The 24,050-nt window shown below is 36.1% G+C and overlaps 1 protein-coding gene across 7 annotated transcripts in view; it reads left to right on the top strand.

The window, feature by feature from the left end:
- The window catches only part of MIA2 (MIA SH3 domain ER export factor 2), a 42,267-nt gene that overhangs the window by 13,845 nt on the left and 4,372 nt on the right, over positions 1 to 24,050 (top strand). For 6 of the 7 annotated variants that reach the window (XM_050334850.1, XM_050334849.1, XM_050334846.1 and 3 more), the window contains 22 exons: positions 100 to 121; positions 229 to 317; positions 700 to 771; positions 1,400 to 1,510; positions 1,819 to 1,890; positions 2,297 to 2,401; positions 5,952 to 6,074; positions 6,636 to 6,759; positions 7,557 to 7,603; positions 7,781 to 7,871; positions 9,083 to 9,221; positions 10,867 to 10,968; positions 12,320 to 12,380; positions 12,700 to 12,735; positions 13,677 to 13,744; positions 14,451 to 14,533; positions 14,890 to 15,021; positions 16,888 to 17,040; positions 18,369 to 18,500; positions 21,097 to 21,173; positions 21,573 to 21,807; positions 22,610 to 23,175. In XM_050334850.1, coding sequence (XP_050190807.1) covers positions 100 to 121; positions 229 to 317; positions 700 to 771; positions 1,400 to 1,510; positions 1,819 to 1,890; positions 2,297 to 2,401; positions 5,952 to 6,074; positions 6,636 to 6,759; positions 7,557 to 7,603; positions 7,781 to 7,871; positions 9,083 to 9,221; positions 10,867 to 10,968; positions 12,320 to 12,380; positions 12,700 to 12,735; positions 13,677 to 13,744; positions 14,451 to 14,533; positions 14,890 to 15,021; positions 16,888 to 17,040; positions 18,369 to 18,500; positions 21,097 to 21,173; positions 21,573 to 21,807; positions 22,610 to 22,761 — 2,226 coding nt within the window. In that variant the 3' untranslated portion in view covers positions 22,762 to 23,175. Of the gene's footprint in view, positions 1 to 99; positions 122 to 228; positions 318 to 699; positions 772 to 1,399; positions 1,511 to 1,818; positions 1,891 to 2,296; positions 2,402 to 5,951; positions 6,075 to 6,635; positions 6,760 to 7,556; positions 7,604 to 7,780; positions 7,872 to 9,082; positions 9,222 to 10,866; positions 10,969 to 12,319; positions 12,381 to 12,699; positions 12,736 to 13,676; positions 13,745 to 14,450; positions 14,534 to 14,889; positions 15,022 to 16,887; positions 17,041 to 18,368; positions 18,501 to 21,096; positions 21,174 to 21,572; positions 21,808 to 22,609; positions 23,176 to 24,050 lie in introns of those variants that run through there. The other variant, XM_050334848.1, reaches the window with a different exon arrangement.

Here is a 24,050-nt window from a genome sequence, read left to right as displayed (position 1 = left end):
TGGTTAAACTGATCATGGAACCACAGCTGAAAAGATTAGTTTTGAGATACTATGCAATAGTAATTGATCAGACATTTTCAGCTTTTTTTTTTTTTTCAGGTTAGAAGTCGACTTTATGTAGGTAAGCTTATTTTTCATACTGTTTCTTTGGAATATGATTTTATTCTTCCTTTTTTTTTCCTTAAACTATTAGGATATTGCAACATTTAAGTGTCTTTCTCCTTTTAGGAAGGGAAAAACAGCTTGCCAATAAAATTGCTGAACTAATTGATGAAAAATGCAAAATTCTTGAAAAACTCAGCCTTTGCAAAAAAGAGGTAAGGGTTCTCATTTATTGCTTTCAGATGTGTCACAGAAATGGACAATCAAATAAAGTATTAAATTTCTCTAAAAGTAAGATGTTTTAAAGCTTTTAAAGTAATTCTTCAAATGCTTTTTTCTGTTGGTACCTTAAGAGCAATTAAGGTGTTAGCAAGTTCTGCCTTTACCTCTTAATACAATGTTTCACAGAAAGCAACTTCAAAATGTCTTTGTTTGGTTTATGTCACTGGGATAATGTAGTAGGGCTAAAGCTTTCCAGCAAGGTGCATCTGTGTATATTTAGGTGGTGGCTATGTTTCAGACTAGAGTAACATAAATTAATGATACTATTTAATCAATTCTTTATGTACACTCTGACATAAAGTAATTCCTTTTCAGTTTGAAGATTTAGAATTGTCTCTGAAGGATGGTAACGGTATGAAAGAATCAACAGACACATCTTTTTTTGAGGTAAAAAGATAAATGGAAATTGTTGCTTCTATATTTAAGACAGTGTTTTAGTAAAATGCTGCCCGTATTAAATAAAAAAGCTTATATTAAAAAAAAACCAACAGAACGACAAAGCTTCCCCCAGACAAAATCCAAAATATGCCAATTTAATTGTTTTGATTGGGTTACTGAAAATTGCATAAAATCAAGGCATTTAAATTAAGAGAAGTTTTTCTTAACAGTAAATTATAAGTGATTGATATAGAGCATATGGCATATTGGACAATAAATAGTTTTTTAAAAGTGAATTGTTCCTGTTTCTAGGATTGAGAGGCTATATTTTATAGGCTACTGGAGAACAGTTGTGAAGAAAAATTACTGCTACATTGTTTATATCCCCCAAACTGAGGATATATTTGTAAAAAAAGTTCTGAATAAGTGAATCAAGTACATATTAGGCTCTATAAAATTCAGGTAATGAAAAAGCAAACAGATTTATTTCATTCTGAACATCAGATCCCATAGAGCTAATTTTTCCACTTTTTGTTAACATGCAAGAGTCTCTAGAGTACTTGATATGGTGAAATTTGTTAAAGATATTTTGATGTCATATTTAAAGCATACTTGTCTTCAAATGTAATTAATTTAGGAAATGCATGAAAAACTGAACAAGTCAAACTTGGAACTCAACCAGGAAATAGAGAACTTGGAAAAAGAACTGGAAGAAGAAAAATCTAAACAATCAGAAAATGACACCTTGGTAAGAATAATTAGAATCCTGATTTTGTTACTATTTGTTTAAAAAAATTGCCCGCAGAAAAAGATGTTCTGTGGAGAAGACAAACTATTCTCCTTGTGTGTTTCGAAACAAACTCCACAATTTTCATTTTGTCTCCCCTCATTACATTCCAATTATACTCATAAAGGAAAATACTCAAAAGAAGAAAAACTTTTTTTACTGATTTGGCGGTAGAATTTCCTCAGTTTGAAAATTAAAATAATGTTAATTGCCTAGACCTTTTCAGTCAGATGTGTGGAAGAAGCTATATGACAACCAATAATTTTCAGGTGGCTGAAATACAGGAGAGAGTGGAGTCTTTAGAGATTGAAGAAAAATCTATCCAGTCACAAATTGATGAGGTATGTCTACTCTTTATAGTTTCTGTTTTCAAACCTTTGTAATTTCCCTATTCTCCATGTAGTTACAGTTTTAATTTTTTTTTATTTTAAGGATACAGAAATAATATGCTGTATAAACCAAAAGAGTTTGTAAGTACTTCTGTGTGACTCGATTGAGCAAATTTTAATTTTAAGTAGGGATTGGCATTTGTTGAGTAGTCGCCTTGTCTTTTCTTTGTCTTCTTATTACACAGTGATATATATAGTGTTGCAAAAGTACAGTCAGCAAAAACTGTTGAAATGGTAGAGCAAATACGAGAATCCATATACAGGACAGCTAGAAAACCTAAGAATAAGTCCAGTAATACCATCATGACCATATCTTCACTTATAACATTTAAACAACACACTTTTTTATTTCACTTAGGCCAAGTCCACCCTAAAAGTCTATCAGATTAATACAGAGAGACTCAAGACATCTCTTGAAGATGCAATAAATGAAAACAGCCATCTCCAGGAGAGTGAGAAACAGGTAGGTTGTTCCTAGTTATCCTTAGAAATATGTGTTGTCTTGTGGTACTACATAAATATGATTTCTCCAAGGAGCTAATCCTCTACAAGTTTGTCAATACCCCTCACGTGTTCTGGTAAATGGAATGAGGAAGAGGACATGGTTTTAAAAATGATTTTATGTTGGAATAACTTTGTGTAAAATAGTCTTGTTTTAAAAGCAATTTAATAATTAGAGTTTGTGGGGAAACATGCATAGAGTTCAGTGGAAAAAGAGCATATGGTAATGTAAGCCTAATGATAATATTGCTGAGACCTGGGGGAAATCAGAAATATTTGAGCAAGTCCACAGCTAGGACCCTCTACAGAGGCAGAGAGAAAATTCTTCTATGTGATCCAGAAAACAAAAGAAATTGAGAAATTGAGAGTATGCAAAAGGCAGGTAAAAAACTTACTGTAGTACTACTGTAGATGTATTAATGGAAAGTCAGGTAAGTAACACAGATAAGGAACAGAAAAGACTGTTACTTACCAAATTTTAGCTGTTTATTTTTCTCAGTGCTGTAGCCAGATCCCGAAGAATACTGATTGTTTAAAAATGTTCAGCATATGCAGTAGCTGTCCTCTGCAATAGGTAGTTTTACAATGAAGCTATTAATTGCCTCTTCTAACAAATAGATACTTTCTCTGAGTATTTAATGTCCTGAGGAATGTTTCTGGAGTTCGGGGTGGTTCATTGTGCTTTTAAGGGATATATTCTTATTTTCCTGACTGACTGATGATCTCCTTGTTGTCTATGGAGTAACCTGATAGATGTCTTGCAGGGGAGGGAGTAGTGGTGGGAGTAGGAGTATAGGCTGTTGCTTCTTATCAGTCATATAAAAAAGTGAGGAATGTTTTAGTCCTCTCAATGAAAACATTGCGTAGATCAAACTTTATCTATTCAAGAAAAAGAAAGGTTACTAGAAACAGAATATTTTCTGCAGGAGGAATATTTCAGTTCTGCACAACTCTGGTAACAATAAAGCTTCAACTTTTTCTCTAATTCTAGAAGGAGTACATGGTTGTAAAAAAAAAAAAAAAAAAAAAAGAAGACAAATTCATTAGGTGCCGCAAGTGGAAAACCAGTATATTGTGGTGTTATCACTATGAGATGAAGTTGCTTGAGAATCATTTTCTTCCAGGAGTCTTTTTTTATCTAATCTCTACATCTTTTTTGTTTCTGTTAGGAGGAAGGGTCTGGTCTCATTGCTTTATTTCAAATGGGACAGCATTCTTATGTAATAAACTTTGAGAAGCAATACACAGAGTTTTAATAGAGAGGGATTTTCTCCCCCCCCCCCCGATGATTTCTTGGGTTTAAACAAAAATAATCCAATTATTTGTGTGTGTGACAGGAATCCTTTCTTTCATTTTATTGAAGAGTAATACTTAGAGAAAAACAATACTAAGTACTGACAATAAACCCTGCATTTCACAGGCAGTCATTTTATATCAAGCAAAACCTGGGGTAAAAATCAGTAAAAACAACTCCCAGGGTTTACTTGACACGTTCCTAGATGAAAAAAAAAAATGTTTTTTGCATTCCTTCCAGTTAAAACAACCTGGGCTATAGGTAGTTCTTTAAGGATTAGTTACTACACTTTTAGGATTAATTACTACACTTTGTTGTTAACTGAGCTTTGTTGCAGTTTTTAGTAATTGATGAACATTTGTGCATATTGTAATTTGTTGTGCTTCTTAGTGGATAAATAATCTGATAAGGGTTGATGGAACCTGATAAGTAAAGAAAAGAAAATATCTGCCTTGCTTATCTGTGTTCTCATTTCTGAGGTGGTTGTAAGCATGTGAGTTAGTCTGCTGTATTAGAATATCCATATCCCTCTTTTATTTTTCTTTCTTACTTTTTTTTTTTAAGATGGAATTTCGCTTATGCTCAAAAGGTAACAAAGGTGTTACTTGTTCACAGAAACTTGAGTACTTTCTTCTTCTGTCCGTTTGCACTAATGGGTCATAATCTTCTGCCACATCATAGCTTAAACATTATAACAGATGTGCTGTTTCAGGTTTATGATGTGTCAGAGAGAGGATTGGGCCTTTTAGGTTGAACAAGGGAACTGTTAATGAACTCCTGTGCTTTGTTGTTTCGGGGTTTTTTTTCCTTCAGGAACATTAGAAATATATATTGCTTTAACTTACTGCAAATCCTTGCTGTTTCTCTTTATCGTAATTTTTACAGGTGCATAAGTCATGTAATTTTGTTTTCTTTTTGGCTTCATGAAGAAGGAATCTCTTAAAGTTTAGCTTCCCTCTAAGGATGACAATTAATGATAAAAGTAGTTGTCTCTGTATGTTTTCTAATCCCTTATATGTCCTTTACATGATGCTGCAAATTCATACATGGCTTTTACTGCTTGGAAAGTGCAGTTGTGTGCCAAGGGGCAATGTGTGTTAAACCAGTTCTAGTCACATACCTTTTGTTTCATGCCTTCTAGTTTATCTCTGAGAAGTAGTGTTCAGGCTTGCTTGTCTACTTGCACCTCAGTTCCCCTGTTTAACTACCATTTTTGAGTTTTATTTTTTCATACAACTGGCTCTTATGTTCTCATTGCTCAGTCTAGTTAATCCTTTCTGTACATTCACTGCCTTTCAGTTGATTGCCTGTTGTACAGCTTTAAGCACTATTTTTTGACAGACTCTTAAGACTTTTTTTTTTGTATTTTACTCCACATTGTGGTGCATGTTTTGTTTTAACATAAATTTCTATCAGTTCAATTTTATTCTTACGATATAAGGACATGGTTTAATTAGTTAAGATGTTGCAGTGGTTATTTTTAATGGGCTGGTGCTTAAGTGCTTTAATCCTTTTACTGATTTAAAGTACTTATGTGAAGTTAGGTTTTACTGGGGAATGTCTGCAAAATGTAACCTTGGAATCGACCTGTCTTTTTAGTTAAGCGCAATTAATTACATACAGTTGCTGTGACTTTCACCAACAGGGAAGCTTGTTTAGAACAAAATTTAAAAATTATTTTAAGAGATACAGAGAAGAATAGGAGAAATAATACAGTTTTGCAAGTCACGTGAATTTAAATAGCTGTCTTAAAAGCTCTGTTTTCTCTTACTTCACTGACCTCTTCCAAGCTGAAAAGACAAAGGCACCATTTAAGAAGTGTGTGTGCATATTGGGGTAGGAGTGTTTGCTGTCTGTTCCCCAGTGTATCTGTTAAACAAATTATCAGTATTTTGTATTCATTGCTATTTTCACTTAAAGGTTTTAAAACTGAGTGGATTCTTAATTATGTTCTTATAAATTCCATGTTTAAAAATATCCTAACAACTAATTACAATGGATAGCTGTAGGAGTTAAAGCAACTGAACAGTAACATAGAAGTCTTAATTTTCAACTCTTGAGATTTGTCTTGTAGTCTGTCTCTCTTAATTCTTCCTGATAGGTGAGGCGTTTAAATTCTGCTTATGTATAGATAATATACGTAACAAGCTCAGTACTATTCATCCTTGATTCTTGCTTGTAGTAGACAATCACAGTAATCTGGTATTTCATTTTTCAGCTTTTACAAGAAGCTGAAGGATGGGGTGAACGATTTAGTGAACTCAATGAACAAACAAAGATGTTTGAATCATCTAAAGCAGATGTAGAAGATGTTTTGAAAAACAAAGAGAGTCAAATCAAGGTAAATGATGACATTTAGCATTGAATCAAATTATTCAGGCTGATGCTAATCATCAACTTGCAAGAAAGCCTGACAACCTCTCCTTGTCTTAATATGCATTAAGCAGTTTTGGGGTTTTGTTTGCTGTCTCCGTTCTTAAATGTCTTGTATTCTGCTAAGCAAAAAAAGGTTGCTTAGCAGCACAGTGGAGCAGTCTGGTAGCCTGGGAAGCCAGCGCGACAAATAAGGAAAAACTTTTAATTCTGATAGAGTTTGTTTCATTGGGTTTTTTTAAGTGTGGAGCACAGTTGTTGGGTGTACCTTACGTACACAAGCCTTGCTAAAAATATGCATGCTTGGCTGTTTGATAATTCTTCACAAGGACATGCCTGTTGACCTGCTGATACATGTTTTGATAGAAAAAGTAATATCGGACATCTAGAATCCTGTATATGGGGCTCACTTAATCTACTAAAGGAACTAAATAAAGGACAGAAATCCTGCAAAGCAATTGTAATGGTAACTACATTTTCATTGCTTATATTTTTTTTCATTGTGGATTCTTTTTGGGCTTTTTCTTAGTCACTGACACAATATATACTGAACATGAAAGACTGGAGTTCAGCAGTAAGAGAAGATGGTGATTCTGAAGACAGTCACTGGGACACAGATACAAAGGGTGAGACAGAGAACGGAGAGCATTTAGGTATGGTTTGTAAAGCTTCCAACTTAAATATTTAATAGATGTTTTAGAAATACAGAACCAACAAACTTGCAGAAAAGCTGAAAGATTGGCTTTGTGGAAGTTAGATATTTAAATCTCACCCACTGTTACTCATGTTGGATAGTTAACTGATGCTTAGACACTTCTGGAATAATGACCTATCCTACTGTTTACCAGTGTGTGGCATACATACTAGCACAGACCAGAATAAAGACTCAGTGTTCAGTCTCTTGCAGAATGACTTTAGCCTGTATGAGTATTAAGCATTCTCTGGGATTTTTAGGCAGAAGCTTTGCTTTAATTTCTTCTTCAAGCTCCTCCTAGCACTGGGGGTCATTAGAGCCTAATTTCCGCTTCCTTGTCCTTACAGAGTGTTACTTGTTGCAGGCAGTGTGGTAGCACTGGAATTGGATGAGTGTAGATATGGGTCCCCTTAAATAGCAGCCCATAAGAGCCCTTCTTCCTCCTGTTGCTTGCTGCAACTTCTTTTTATGTTGGTACTTATTGTACCATAGGGCACATCCCTGTAAAACTTAACAGTTTTAACATGAGCAATCTGAGTTGTGATTGATGGGCAGAAGCAGCGCTACAATACAGGCATATCTCCTCCCCAGCTCCTGCTTTTTTTTTTTTTTCCCTTTATCCTCAAAGTGTGCTGTGCCTGTCATGGTATGTTGGCATTACTTTTGTATAAAAGCAACATAAAATAATAGCAGTAAGCTCTGTCACAAACCTTTTTGTGCTTTTTATGTGACATGTTATTCTATTCCTTCAATCAGATGATGAGCAAAAACGAACTGTAAAAAAATTGATCTATGCTGCAAAGGTATGTGATTTGAAGAAACTTGTGAATGTAAGGGGGGAAGGTAGAGGAAATATATGCAATTAATATGGTAATACCAGTATTGTAGTTCAGAATCTTTTAATGTTTAATTAGATATTTTTGCATGCAAACAGTTTCTGGTAATCTTAAAATGCTCTTTTTTTTAAATTTTGATTGTAGTTAAATGCTTGTTTAAAAACCATGGAAGCAGAAAGAGATCAAATGTATTCAAAACTGTCTGATGAAAGTAAAGCTAAAGAAGAACTTACAGGTAATTAAATGTTGTTTTACCTTTAAGATTAATAAGATGCTGCCTTTGTAAAATGGTGTTACAGGCTGTATTACTTCCAGTAAAAACTAAATTAACTTTATATTAATAACTACTTGATTTTTAAAATTCCTGTATGAATTGCTTAGCTATTTTAAATATATCATTTTACAGATAAAGCAATTGAAGCTGCAGATTTGTTGTACTGTATTTGAATATTTTGTAGCTATTAAGTTATAGGATTTTAAAATACATGGGCAAAGAGATGTCAATATATAATACCTCCTTTGCATAATTTCTGGACATAAAACAATGGAGTTGTAATCTAAATTTTAAAACCATCTATTAAAACAGTAGCTTAATTGTAGTTAGTTTGTAATGGGTGCAAGTTCAATACTTCTTAAAATTACAAAATACGGCATTTGGAGAATTAAAAGCATCTTGATCTGGTTTTTTTCCTTTGTTGTGTAGGACATACTAAATTAAACCTTATGAAATGAAAACACTGCCACTCTAGTTCAAATTAAAGCCTGTAATTAGCTATTACTTTTATAATCACAGTCAACAGAGTGGCCATCACATTTGAATGTACTGCACTTTGTTATTTGGGTGATGAAATGCTCTGTAAGACTGTATTCTTCAGTTTCTAATAGTCCTTTAAACAAACTGTTTAAAGATAGTCCTTGTGCTAGTGTGTTTTCTCAGTTGATTGTAGCTCTGTCCCATAAAGATACTCCAACTTACTTGAAGCTTTGTTATGTTTCTTGAAAAGAGGCACAGGAATAGTAAATAGGAAAAGAAACATGACAATTTAATTTGGAAAGATAAAGGGAGTTTGACAAATATGAGTTAACTCTTCAGGCTATTCAGGAAGACCTTGTGTGAGTAAATCTGCAAGAGTGTGTGTGGTGGTACCAATTTCACTTCTTTAGTCAAATAATGACACTAATAAGAGTCCTAAAAGAAAACCTGTATTGTGAATTACAAAACTGCATTGCTTTCAAAGTTATACAGTTTGGAGCAAAGACTAGATCATACACAGAGCTGCACTTTGTGGCAGGTAGAGTGTAGTTGCTGGTTTCTCATTTTGTATAAAATATTGAAATATATTAATATTAAATCAAATAGGATCAAAGGTTTTTACAGACTTCTTGTACACTAAAATATTGCAAAGATGTTATCCCAATGTAATTATATATCTCTAAATTTGACAGAACGCATAGAAAACCTTCAAAGTCAACAAGCTTCCTTGCAGTCTGAAAATGAACGTTTTGAAAGTGAAGTTCAAAAGCTTCAGCAGAAACTTAAAGTAATGACTGAGCTTTATCAAGAAAATGAAATGAAACTACACAGGTGCTGGTTCCTTTTTTTTTGTATTCAAAGCTTACTTTTTTATTTGAATGTAACTCTTTGATTTGGGGGACTGAAAATTATTGAAATTTTGAATATGGTTTCCCAGAATTTTCTGAATTGTGAAGACACAATTTGTAACACCTTCAGTTCATTTGTGATCACAGTAATTTTATAGAACTTGTTTCCATGAAATAGTGGTATACTATTTTAGGACTTTCCCACAAGCAAGTACAGAAACAAAGAGTAACAGATTTTTAATCTATGAAATCAGGCTAGTAAAGTAGGAAAGCTTGATTATTTTTTTAAAATTAAATTATTACGTAATGTAATACAGCTGTCAAAGTTGCTGAAAGAAAATCAGTAGGTACTTTAAGTGTGAGATACATTTTATATAGTAAAGAGAGCTGGTAGTGTCAGAGGAGTGATGATATTTGTAAAACTAAAAGTTAAAACATAGGCAAGCTCTTGTCAGTAAGCAGGGTAGAATCCCTGTGAGTCAGGCTTTCCTCACCAAGAAAAACCAAATGTGAGGGCTGTGCTATCTGCTTCACAGTCAGGATGGTATCAGAAGTATGTACAGGACTAGAAATAAAAGTTGATTAGTTGATTAGGGGCATGTAGTAACCTTCAGAGGTGTGTGCGTGTATTGGGCAGGGTGGGGGCAGGGTGCATCATTTTAGGGCATGATGGTAAAATTACAGTTTTAGTAACCAGAAATGGTTTCTTCAAAGAGAAGAAGTAGACTTGAAGGCAGCAAGAGAATCAGCTCAAGAGTACATCCTGTACTGAGCAGTATGCAGGACCTTTTGAAAGTATTAGTTGCAGTAATCTGCTCTGTAGTGTATAAATTTATGTAGATATTTAGCATCTTTGTGGACACAACAAATCCTAGAAATCCACTACATTAACATTTGATTTTTTAAAAAGCGCAGGGAGGGAGTGGGAAGGAACCTATTAAAAAGAACATATGATAAGTAGTCAGAAAGGAAATATGTTTGCAGACTGTGGGGATGATATTTAAAATTACTTCAGTAAAGCTCAGAAAATGTGCAGTGCTTACCAAATAATTTTAGAAAAGCCAAAAAGGAGTAGGGAGAAGCTGGTGTGCTGAGATAGCAGCACAAAAGAGGCTATTAGCATCAAAATGGCATCTTTTAAAAAACTCCCTCTGTTCAAACAAGGGAAATAGAAAAGTAGGAAATGAAGACTGAGTAGAAAACAAGTTTAAATCATGTTCACAAGATCCATGATTTAGACAGCTTGATTGCTAAGAATGGTGTTTATGGGAAAATGACCAGTTTATCCATTTAGGGCTATGTGTACCAGTAGCATCAGTGTGTTCTGCCGAATGACCTTGTGCATAATCTGTGGCCTGGAGTATGGGTTTTCTCTCCTGTAGTGCCCGATAAGGCATAAAAAAAGAGGGACCTGGAAAGACTTTTTTTTTTTTTTTTTTTTTTTAACAGCTAGTAATAATCTTTTTTTTCCTCCAGAAAATTACTTTAAAAATAATTTGTTTTAACCAGAACAAATCGCTGACCGTTAGTGTAGTTTGGGGTTTAGTTTGTTTGTTTTGATTTGAGGCTGCTTTCAGAATTGTTGACTTGAAACAAAACTAACCATAGGTTTTGAATTTTTTTTAAAGGAAGCTGACAGTAGAAGAGAGGGAGCGTTTACAGAAGGAAGAAAAGCTTTCTAAAGTAGATGAAAAAATTAGTCATGCTGCTGAAGAACTAAACAGCTACAGGTAATTGCAGATTTTAGTTGCTGTAATCACTTGTTCCAAAGTGAAGCAAGTGCAATAGAGAATTAATAAAAACACCAGCACAAGTAGATGCTCTTGTTCTAGTTATTATTCTGCTTTCTTTGTGAGGGGGTGTGTGTGCATTACATGCTAGATTGTGTGTAATAATACAAACTAAGGTGGTTTTTGCTTTGTTTGAACATTTGGGTGTTAAAGATTACTAGCAGCTTCTCTTCCATTAGCATGCCAATTGTATGGATATGTTAGCTTTAATGCTGTGATACAAGTGGGTCTCTAATCTAATTGCCTGTACTGAACAGAGATAAAAATATTCATTTAAGAGAATGATGTGAAATAAATGTAATGTTTAGTTTTCATATAGAACTAACATTTATTCTGTATAGTTATAGCATTCTATTTTGGTATCTCAAAGCTTGTCAAATAGTTCTCTTAGAAATTCTGTACTAAAATAGTGTGATGGGGGAATATATTCTCTACCTTTTTTTTACTGCTTTGCTCTGTTTTGTGTTACACCACAATACCTCTGGTTTCTTGCTGCATTTTCTCAAACTATGGTATAATGTTTCAATATGAAATGTATATTTGCCATCTTACTTCAATGTTTTAGGAGTATTAGCTCTAACTGAACAATAGTGATCAATAATGCTTCCTGAAGAGTTAATTAGATTAATTCTTTCTCTAGAATGTAAAGTGCTTATAGACATTCTTCAGTATTCATACAGGAAGACAGAATTCACCCTTCTTGATTTACTCAGAACATGAACTTTGTAGACATCTTGATTTTAAAGGGAATATTAATATTGGAAATGGAGTATAACTAAGCAATGCATGTGTCTTTGGCCCACCTCCTGAGAGAGCGTAGAACCTAGAGAGGCTGTGCACAGGGTAGCTGGCAGCAAAGGTGGCATCGTACTGACAGAGGTCGTGAAATAACTCTAGTGCAAGTGCCCCTCAGGACTGGCTGTGGTAGCCTGTGGCATCCTGGTGCTCCAGCAACACTGTTACCTGCGCTGAGCTGGGAGAGGCTGGCTCTTAGGAGATACGTGGAAGGATGTACTTTATACTGGAAACATTGCAAACCACCGAAAAGTTGTGAGATGTTGGGGTTTTCGGTTCTGTTCTTTTGTTCACATTCCTGTTTGCACTAATCTAGTGGCCTAGAATTTCTGCTGCTACTATAATTTTTGTGTATCTAATGGCCGTAAGTGACAATCCTGTCTTTTGGATAAAAAAGTCTTAAATTATACCTTATGACTACCATTGTGTTTAGTGTATTTAAAGGTACTTTCCACCACATTTTATTACAATGTCATAAATTCTCGTTTTGTTACAGAGAGCGAGCAAAGGATCTTGAAGAAGAGCTAGAAAGAACCATTCGCTCTTACGAGAATCAGGTACGTGCTTTGTGTACCATCTGTGCCAAGTAGGAGGGATGTTATTGCAACTGAAATGCCACTTGTCCTTAGTTTGTGATATTGTATTTGGCTTGGCTTTGTTGGGTGTTTATTTTTGCCTCCCCCTCCCTCTTCTTAATGTCATCTCGTTTTAACTGACACGATTGCATAGCAGAGATCACCAGATAACTGCATTAAAAAGTTAAATTTGAAGTTTAGGTGTCTCACTGTAAATTATCCACACACGTTAAATTTATTAATAAGAGCATGTAATCTTAAGTTTTCCTTTTTAGATGAATAATGAATCTCTCTTTCACAGATTACTTCACATGAGAAAAAAGCTCATGATAATTGGGTAAGTTCCAAATACTGAATTTTCTGAACTTTGTGCATCTTCATTCTTCATTGTTTAAATAGCTTTCTTTATTACTTTTTTTGTTTCTTACTGAAAACATAGTCAAATTATCTCTACCTTATCACTTTTAAACATATGGATTTCTTGCAGAAATACGCAAAAGCGTGTTAAAAATACTTCTGTTATATAAAATAGTTGGAATGATTAAGTCGGATGCCTATGAACACAGTAGAATGATAATCTGGTATTATTTGTTATAGCAATAAATCTGCTGGAAGAACATGACACCATATAACAAATGTGTGACATTTTGCTAATAATAAAAGCTTTTGGCCTTGCTTCAATGCCATTTTGATATTTTCACTGGATGTACTTCACTTCTTTTATCTACTAATAGAATACGTTATGTCCTATGAGAACAGTGTGTTCCACTGACAGCTTCCTAAGAGTGTTTCTACAAAATCCATTTTTACCTTTTTTTTTTTTTTTCAAACAGGAAACTTTAAAATACCTCCTGACTAATAATACATTCTTCAGTTTCACAGAATGGTTTCTAAGATAAAGTCATGCTAAAAGCTACAGTGCTTTGTGGTTGTAATTCTAGAGTTTTTAACTATCTGTTTTTAAAATAAAAGTTTCTTACATAGAACTTGAGTCTTTAAATCTTCTGTATGCTTCAAAGCAGCTACAGCCAAAGAATTTAATTTCTGAAGTTTTAAGAACCTGCAGGAAAGCCTTATCATTCCTCAAAAATTGGGGTTGTAGAGCTGCTGATGTCATTTGCTGATGTACATGAGGGTCCATACGTGAGTCATACCTTGTGAAAATGCAGCCCATGCACTTCACATAGAATGTCTTGTATCTAGGAATTGACATGTTTATGAAGCATTTAATCAATAAATAGCAGCATCTAAGCATCTCATTTTTGTCCTCCCCCAAAGCTGACAGCCCGAGCAGCTGAAAGACATCTTAATGATATAAAAAAAGAAAATGCACATAGCAGACAAAAGTAAGTGCAGTCCTGCTCTACTTCTAAAGAAATGCAGTTTGGATGTAAACATGTTTAGGATTTATGTAATTTGATGTTTTTAGATCTGTGTTAATGAATTGTGGCCCAAACAGGGCAGAGAAATCACAGTGTTCCATTCAAGTTCTGAAAGAAAGGGAGTCATTTGAGCTTTTCTGTGATTATGACATGCAAGAAAGTAAGAACTTAGGAACTATGTGAAGTATTGAAATATTTCAGGAAAGAAGCAGAATGTAGTAGTAGAATACAAATGTTTTGGAGGTTTATTTTTTGTTTCAAAGAAGTAAGTATCAACCAGATGTCAGGGTTATCTAATGATTTTACAGCTTATCTCAGAAGTTAAAACTGAGCTAACAGATCAAGAGGTGGTAGTTGAGAGGAACCTTTAGGTATGAAGTTAACTAATATTTGGAATGCAGTTAGAGTGATGTCATACTAGGAAAGTGACATCTAACATGTCACTTCAGCTTCTGAATTACATTTTAAGTACAGCAGCATAGAGAAGTACTTTCAAGCATTTTTAAGTTCAGAGTTCTCTGACATCCTTTGTCTTTTTTCATTTTAGTTAGGCAATAAAATACCTTGCTTCATTAATTAGTTAACTAGAAAGCCTAGCAGTAAACAGTGTAGTCTGGTAATGCTTTTGTACTTCTTGTTCATTTACTACTTATTTGTTATTTATTTACAGATTAACTGAAGCAGAATTTAAACTTGAACTTTTAGAAAAAGATCCTTATGCTCTTGATGTTCCAGTTAGACCATTTGTCAGAGGTACAGTATTGAACTGTAAAATAGAACCTGATTGTTTTGGTTTATGGTTTTGTTTCCCAAGACCACACATGTGTAATTGTTTGAAAACTATCTTGGCCATGTGCATGTACAAATGCCAGTCATTTTAAATATAACTGGGTCAGAAGTGACTCTAGGTCATGTCAAGTATTTTGTAGAAACTAAGAGCATTTGTAGTATTGATGAGAGTAGACTTATGAATATGTTACACATGGTAATTAGAGCAGAATTTTCATTTCACTTACACAATTTAGTTTTTAACTTCACCTGAGAAGTTATACATACAGTTTGCTAAACTAAGTATTGTGAACTTGAGTATTTTGTTTTAACTGTTCCAGAGCATTCCCCATATGGACCCTCACCAATGGGCCGGCCTTCATCTGAAACAAGAGCTTTTCTTTCCCCTCCAACTTTATTGGAGGGTCCTTTAAGGCTTTCACCTATGCTTCCAGGTGGAGGAGGAGGAAGAGGTACAATTCTTAAACTTGAAAATTTATCTATTCTGGATTTCTCTCTCCTCTCCTATAAACCTGTCACACCTTTTCCTCTTGCTTGTGACAAAAAGTATTAAAATAGCCAATTCAACATAAACAGTTAATTGGACAAACTCTTCCTGTTTTTCAACTTGCTTCTAAAGCTGTTTAATGTCTAACAGTACAACAGAAAATCTAGTTGTTACTGGAGGGCTGGTCAATGGATTCACTTTAGAAGCATAAATTAAGAAAAGTGAAAAGCCAAACTTAATCAGTTGTCTTGAATTTCTTGGACAAATGGGGTTCTGCTGAAATAGCCATGATTTTAAAGTAAACAAGAGTCAATTAGTTATCTGAAGAAAGAATGCTGCCACTTCCATCTCACTGGTCTGCAATCACTGAGAGGCTGTTTTCAAAAACATGAGGCAATTGTATTGGGGGTAGTGATACTAGAAAGTTACTGGTTCAGTAAATCGTTTCCCTTCCCTTTGTTCTAAATTTGAGGCAGTCATCATACGTGGAGAACATTTCTTCCCTAGTGATAAAAGGGACCAGGGAGGTCTTGTGTAAGGAGTACAATTCGGAGAATGGTGAAAGCAAGCTGAGGTGTCATGGGTTGTAAGGGAAGAAAAACACTGTTCATCCATATTTTTGATGTTGATGGAAATTGTAGATAAATGCCAGAGTGGAATTCAGCATCTGTTACAAGGAATAAAGAAGCTGCTATTTAATTAGCTACTACCATTACACCCATTGAAGGCTATACTTAATTAATTGGAAGTATGTCCAAATGTCTCGTCTATAAGAATTTCAATGATTAATACTGATTTTTAAAAGACTAGAAGGGACTGTTTATTTACTTTAATTCTATGTAAAAAACATATCCAGGTGCATATAAAAGTTGATTCATTTTCTGAGTCAGAAAAGCTTTGATGTTCAACTGTACCTATACCACACACAAGCGAAATTGTAGTTGACAATGTATTTCTATCGAGCCAGTAATGAAACTGAGCTGTCCAGTGTATCTTTAAACTGTGGCTCAGCTGTTGTTGGTGATGAAGAGTAAATACTGGGTTTCAGGATGCAGCAAGGGAAGAGACCATGCAAAAGCCTAACTGCTGCCCAGTTCACAATGGAGCACTGATGTAACTTAGTTTAAACAAATGATGTGTTTAATGGTAGCTGCAGAGCAATTTTAGTACTCATCTCACAGTACACAAGACACACAATGGCTTCAAACTTTAGGTTGAATTTTAGCGTGGAGAATTAGAGAATAATACCAGAATTCAGTATTTTTGTCTTTTTTCAGACCTAGTCTATTTTAAAGGAAGCTTGCAATTTGAAATCACTCATTTTTACAGTTTTTATTGCACTTAGTTATGTGTTGACCTGCTCTTATCTTTTTTGTTTGTTTGTTTCTCCTTGAATAAAGAATTAGAAAGAACCAGAAGAGTATTGAATGTAATGCGGGTATTTTACAATACTGGTATTAACTCTTGATGTCCTAAATTTTAGTTTTACAAGTATCAGGTTTTTATCACTGTGAAGAAGATTTATCATGAGGTACTAGTTTCTGATTTGAATGAACCAAGACTTGTAAAATTATCAGTTTTTTAGAAAGCATTGCAGGTCCTCTAGATTGTGCTCTTCCTGAACTCAGACTTTTTCATTGCAAACTTCTAAACACTTCTAATAGACATAGCTGGTCAAACAGCTGGAGTGTCCTGTGGAGCCATGCGCCTCTCATATCTTGACAGTGTTGGCATTTCATGATTTATTTTACTATTTTCAGATTTAATGAAGAAAGCCATAATAGAGGATTTAAAATACCAGGATAAATAACTATCTGATTACTTTGATTAGGATCCAGAGGACCATCTGCCATGTATGAACCTGGTAGCGAAAGAGGAGAGCTGAGTTCTGATAGATTAACTGATCCCCACAGACCACCATCAGATACTGGATCCCTGTCTCCTCCTTGGGAGAGAGAACGCAGGATAATTCTGCCTCCACCAGGTATAAAAGTCTGCTTAGCTACTGTATCCATGAAAAAATGGAGTTACTGACTTGCAATATATATATTTAAGTATATTTTGCTTAAAAATATGAAATGTTTTCTTGGACCTGCACATGCGACTGCACTGGAAGGGTTTTCTAACAGGATTTTAATTCTGCTTCTTGAATGGTGAGGTTCACTTGCACTTCTCCTGTTCTAATATATATCAGTGTTAGCAGGGTACAATCAGCTGCTTGGTTTCATTATTTCACTGGGAGTTTGTTTAGTGCATCCCTCTCTAGGATGCATAGTTAATAAGAGATCTGAGAATTAAAAAGTTTTAATTTATTTTAATAAATAAATAAACACTAGCTAATGTTGAAAAATACTATTTTTTTTTTTAAATTATATTAATAGTACAGGAGTACCATGGTACAGTCATCCTGTCTTGGCACATATTTTCCTGTTGATACTGTCTCTTTGATGATTAACAGCAACAAAATCAGTCTTCACTCTCACTTCTTCAGCTAAACATCTCTATTATGCTTTACCACTCAGGGAAGGCAGAAATGAGTCAAAGAGAATTCTACTGATACTTCTCCAGTAAAATCTTGGGGGGGATGGACAACCTTCCTGTATACCTGTAATAAAGAAGGAAAAATATTACAAGTTTAGAAAAAATAAAAATTTAGGTAACACACACAGATTAAAGTACCTCAATTATTGGATGCAGCAAGCAGTATTGTAGTTGCTACACATCTGTGTGAAAGCCTGATGATAAAAGTCTGCTTAGGATGCAGTTTCTCATTTGCCAGATCTGATCTGTTGACAGGATACTGCAGAAAGGTAATCTTGTTTCCTAGACCTGTGCTGTGTTCTTAGCCCATCTTTGCACTTGGATCTCACTGATACAGTTTGTCCTGTAGCTGCATGATTGATTGATAGATCTGATGCCAGCAAGTTGGTGAAAATATAGCACAACAAAACATAATGGAAAACAGCATTCTCACCGAAGAATGGCTTAAAAAATAGAGTATCTTATTTTGTCTTTGATCTTTTTTGCTATGCTGAACCTTTGTTTCAAGGCCCTGCTGTTTATAATGTAGGCAATCATAATTTTAAAAGTTCTGCTGTTATGTTAAACCAAAAATCAACAAACTTTCTCTTTTGCAGCTCCTGAGAGACATAAGCTATTGTATATACTTGGTGGGATTCCTGTGTTTGGGTTATTTAAGATTTGTTTGCTCCCCTTGACTCATAGACACAAGAGAATCTTGCTGGCCTAAAATTGTATGGAATGGGAGGAATAAATTTTCACTGACCTGTTCTGTGATTTCTTCAATGATAGGTGAGCCTTATGCTGACCCAGTTCTTCCGCCTCGAAGACAAGAAAGATTTTTCCCTAATCCTCCAAATACTGGAAGACTTTCAGGACCAGCAGAACTACGAACCTACAATATGCAGTCTTTTGATAAAACAGGTGGGAATTGCTTCCATGATACTATCAAATGGAGAATCTCAGTAAGCTGACTATGCGTGGTAAGCCATGGCAAGAGGAATCTTTATAGCTACCACAGACCTGCAGTTCCCTTGTGTAAAAACATTGTAGCACCTGCTAATCAAGGTGCAGTCTTTCCCTATTGCCGGTAGCCCTCCCTGCTGTCAGGTGGATGGGATTCCGTGAATGGTAGTCATGAGGTATCTTTTTGGTCCACCTTCACTGTTCTGTGCGTTTTGAGTCTTCTTTGGCCCCTCCTGTGAGGCTCACCAAAGCATTAAAATATCACCAACCTGCACTTGCATTTCCATGCCACATTTGGTATGTTAGGTAGAGTTAGAATCACTACGAGTGAAAGAAAACCAGCAAACTTTCCGAGTATCCACTGGCTTGGCGCGTGGAAGGAGAAGGTCCTGAGGCCTCTTCCTTCAAACTGTTGACCATACTGGCAGCTTTTTGTAGTTCACAGTGCAGTTGCCTCCAACTTAATCACACTTTTCACTGACCCAAGTACCACTAGTTTTGAATTGCCCAGTTATGTACATTCTAGCAGAGGGCGCTTAGCAACTGCCAGAAGCTCAGAGGCAAAGTTTTGGTGACTGAAACAGTTTAAGAGCTTAAAACTCATTAAGCAGTTTTTGTCCTTATGTAATACCTGGTAAGTTACATGTGTCTGATTCCTCAGGGAGGTGAAGCTGTTAAACTTGCAACAGAAACTTCAACACTCGGTTACTGATATGAGTGTAGTCAGGTACCCATCCTTGTTGCACTGTGTCTGCCATAGGAGAGAGAACCTTTGTTACTTGGTATCATAATGTGAGAACTGGGAATGCTGAATTTAGTTTCAGGTTGAAGGTTCAGGTGTTACAGTGAATTGTTCTTTATTGGAAGACGGTTGTGTCCCTGTACAGTTACTCAACTTCCCTCTTTCCCAAGCCTCCCATGTGTTTCACTTCTGCTTTCTAATACTTCCTGTTCCACTGAGGTCTTTCTTCTAGTACCTGGATGCTGACTGAAGGACAAGAGAGGTGCACTGTCTTTGCACTTACTTATTGCATCCATTTTTATCCCTTTCTTCAGTCGCTGCCAAGCAACAATTAATTAATTTTTTTTAAATGATGTATTCATTTCTTGGGCAAAACCTCCGTGTTGCTTTTTAAAGACATCAAATTTCACTAGATTTGGGTATGTGTAAAAAAAAAAAAAAGAAAACCCCCTTCAATTAAACAACCAAGCAAACAAAAAGCAGCCCATCCAGCACCTACAGCACATACCATCTGACTTTGGAACAGCAGTGTGTCTCACAGTAGTGAAATCCAGGTTCCAAATCTAAAGAGACAATGAGTTACTCTAACTCAGGAAGATTATTAAATGTTGTTTAAAGTGAACAAAATAATATGCATTTTCCTAAGCTGGGGTGGCAAATTCTATAAAAACTTTCCACTTGAGGTACCTGAAGCAGGAAGCTCCTTGTCAGAAAGGAGAGTTAAAGGTTGACAGTTTGTGAGCAACTTCACAAGGACTTAAAATGGAAAGTGTTACGGAACCTAAGTATCAAGGCACAAATATTCTCTCTGTGACATAAGGAGTCGAAATGTTTCATATGGTTAAGTAACAATATCAACAAAGGCAGGGCCTGCTTGAAATGACAAGTAATTTAGATTATTTTTAAAAGAGCTACCTATTCATTGAGGAAAGAGCTTTGTTTGCTTTCAAGGAGTAGAAATACAACATGTACATGAAAATTCTGTCACTAGTTAGAAGTATTGTTTTGGTCTTGTGTTTTTTAGTATAATCATGTCTGTTCAAGCTGAACTGTAACAAAAGCAATCTTTTTCAAATCTTAGGTTTGGGGGGTTGTTTGGTTGGGTTTTTTTAGGGTTGGTTTGTTAAAGAAAGTGCATGTAATGTCTATATTTAGTATATTTATATCCAGTCAGATTCTATCTCTGACACTTCCCTTTAATAATTTTCTCCAGTTGTTACTGAAAATACTTGTACTCAGGGAAGTATAAAAGTAGAAACACTGAAGCTCGTATTTTTCCCTTAAGTTATAAAGCAAGTACAGTAAATGAGAAGATATTATTATAATTTCTAAGTGCTCATCCAAAACTGATGTAGTTCTGAAAGTCTCCTTGATATCTGGCAGCCAAGAGGGAACTGGTTTTTGTCAGACTTTAATAGGATTGGTGTCGAGCTCTATGCCAAGACCATATCATAGTGCAGCCATCCCAGAGTGGAACTTACCACAGAAATAATTTATTAGTAGGAGAGAGGGGGAAGAGGAACTGCTACAGTAATGTTAAGATGTATTGCCAGGAAAAGGGACTTGTAACTTCTAAAAAACCCCTTATTTGGACACAAGAAACTTTGGTAAAAGCTGCAACTTGTACATAAGTTGGAGAAAATCCTCAGGCAAACCTTGGTGTTCCTCAGTTGTTTTTCAGTCCACCTGCAGAGCAGTTGCTTGGTACAGCAGTTTGTTGTTATTGGATCCCGATTTCAGAAAAAAAATACTGAAATAAGTGGTGTAGAGAAAGACAGCACTGAATAACTTAAATTTAACTTTCATATACAGATGGACAAACATCTTCAGAACACAGTCCACGAACAGAACCAAGTGGAGATGGGATGAAGGATCATTCTAACCTTAGTGTAAGTAGTGAAAGAGAAGCTTGATTAACAGAAGCTTTAATTTTCTGCAAAATATTTAGAAACATTTGTCTCTAGTCCATTGGTCATGGTGTGTTGCACTGTGCAGTCCAAATTTTAACATTATATGTATACTTTTATCGCACCACTTATTGACTTGTGAATTAATTTTGATGCATTACTGATATAATCCCCGTTGAAAATTAATTATAACCTAAAAGATGAAACTGGTCAAGCTGATGGTCACTGCCCATAGATAGCCTTGCTCAGGATTATGCTGCAGCTAAGGCAGTGTTGGAACTAGCTCTTAGCTAGTGTCACAGCCTACATGACAGTGGGCCTGAGAGGGTTGGAGACATTCCCTTTCCCTCAGCTAACTTCCCTGGTTTCGCTGTGTTGCAGAACTCACTCCCTGATCAGTCGCTGGTACCTGAAAGCGAAGCTGTCAGTTCAGGGTTTGTGCCCCCACCTTTCCCTCCAGTCAGACCTCCACTGATGCCTGTGGATCCTAGAGCACCACCAGTACCTTTCATGAGACGAGGACCTCCTTTTCCTCCCCCTCCTCCTGCTGGCATGTATGGACCACGGGACTGTTTTCCAGTACGAGACTTTGGGCTTCCGCGCCCTCCGCTGCCAAGTACGTGGCTTTTACCAGCATTTACTTCCAACCTGCTGAACATGAGTGCTTTGTGCAGATAGCGAGTTACCACACTGGGTGAACATATACATCTTTATTTGCACATACTACTTCTTAATTCAGCTGACAGGGAACATCTTTTCTGATTAAGGTTCACGGTGTTGTACACTTCCTTTTTCACAACAGGTTATCTTGATTTTTCACAAATACTAGCTTTGGCTGAAAAATACACCCGCAGATCCTGTTCAGCATTCAAAGGATTCTTTTTTTGGTGTAGGAAAAGTAGCTGGTTACCTTAATCCTTTTCTTCTTAAGAAGTTGAATCATCTATAAATCTTAAAGTTTTGTCCTCTGGCTCTGAGGTGTGCTAGTGTCCATGCAAAGGGAAAAAAACCTGTTTTTTCTTAGAGTTTGCATTAGTGGAGCAAGACATAAATATCAGATGGCAGGGTTTGCTTCTGCCTTCTGCTGTTCTGTGAGCAATCTCTGAAGAACTAAGCCATTTATCTTCCAAAATACCTGTAAGGTGTGGCAGGCAAGGGCTGCTACAGACTGAAGGGGATGTTGGCAGCAGCAGCCCGTTAGCAGGCAGTGACTGGCTGCTGCTGTGAGTCTCTTGTGGGTAACTACTGAGAAAAGTGATTGCTTTGCCTCCTCCTTCCTGGCACCGCTGTCTTTTCAGAGCATAACACGACTTCTATCTAGGTAGGCCTAGCTGAGCAGTAAGACGTGGGGCAAGAGGAGCAGCTGTGTGTTTACTGTTATGATTAATAATAACTGGACTACTCTGATTCTTTCACAGTAAGAAATCCATTTCCAATGAGACCTTATCCTCACTATCCACCTCAACGACCTGGATTTTTGCCTCCACCACCTCCTCCTGAAAATAGAGTTGAACCACCTCAGTCAAATCCATCAGCTGTAGACCAACCAGAACCACACCAGGAGACTTGATGGCCATTTGGGGAATGTGCTGAACCCTTCCTGTGCTCTCCTAATGGTATTTTCCTTATGTTAAGTAACTATTGTTACTTAGGTATATATAAACTACTTTGCTCAAATTGAAGCTTAATAGAGAAAATTCTCAGGATAGTACATTGTAAATAAAGAATGAAATAACTATGAATATTGTGAATAAGTGATTTCCACTGTACAATAGTCATTTTAAATTAAGTATTTCTAACTTGAGTAAGCTCTTCAGAGGTGTATAAAATTAAATCATGTGAACTGTATTGTAAAAGTCAGCTGCTTTGTCCTTGTTGACCTGTACAGGGAGTCTCTCTGCATGCCAAAAGTGGTGCTTGCTGCTTTATGACTAGGATGTGAAAACAAATGGAAACTGTTAATAAAAATCTACAGAAAATGAAAGCAATGTAATTGGTAATGTGATATAATAGAAATAGGGGAAGAGGAATCACCATTGTGCTCCACTGCACTCCCTGTTAGTGACCATGTAGGTGATCTTTCAGCTGTCAGAGCCTTACAAAGTGGCAGTTGTCCTACCATGACATTGGGAGGGAAGGGGAAGTGGAAATGCTGAGCAACTCTCCCATCACTCCTCAAAAGCTGGAGTGGGGTAGTGTTTTACTGAAGATGTGTACAAGAGGTTTTTATGACCTGGGAGGAAGGAGTCATAGCTATGAGATGCTCCAGCACCCTCTGACCCTGGCCTTTGAAGATGTATGTCTGCAGCAAATTAAATTAGGCTGTTTTTCTTTTTTTTACTGTCTCAACGTGAATTTGGTTTATTAGGCTTCAGATTTTAACACCAGTGTTTGGGAAGCTGGGCAGGACAAAAGCAGAATTAAAAAGTACAAGAAGGAAGCGGCAAACTGCAGCATTAGTAAGTGTGTGCCTATAAAAGCATTTGGTGTGTTATCTCACTCACCCCTTCCTGTGAGGTTCCCATTTGCTGCTTCCCTTGCAGAAATGGCTGTCACAAGAGGCACAGTGCACGTAGCTGCAGCCCAGGGCACAGGCTGTCGAGGTTCCAGACAGAGCCAAGCTCTGTTTTTACTGACAACTGTACAGTCTAAAGAGTTCTGGTAGAAGCTGTGCTGGCTGTTCTGACAGCTTGGCTTTGACTTGAAAACAACGTAAGGACTCAATGCAATCATTTGCTAAACACCCTTTAAGATAAATAAAGAAGCAAACTGTTTTTAGCAAGATCCCCCCCCTCAGCAGCAGTTCAACCACCAGTCCCCATTCTTTGCATGCACACACACAACACACGGTTTCAGCCT

Source organism: Myiozetetes cayanensis, unplaced genomic scaffold, assembly GCF_022539395.1.
Source record: "Myiozetetes cayanensis isolate MyiCay16 unplaced genomic scaffold, myiCay2020 scf6-25, whole genome shotgun sequence".
NCBI classification, from domain to species: Eukaryota; Metazoa; Chordata; class Aves; order Passeriformes; family Tyrannidae; genus Myiozetetes; species Myiozetetes cayanensis.
The sequence above is the reverse complement of the archived record's forward strand: the minus strand, read 5'-3'. Positions and strand labels throughout refer to the sequence as shown.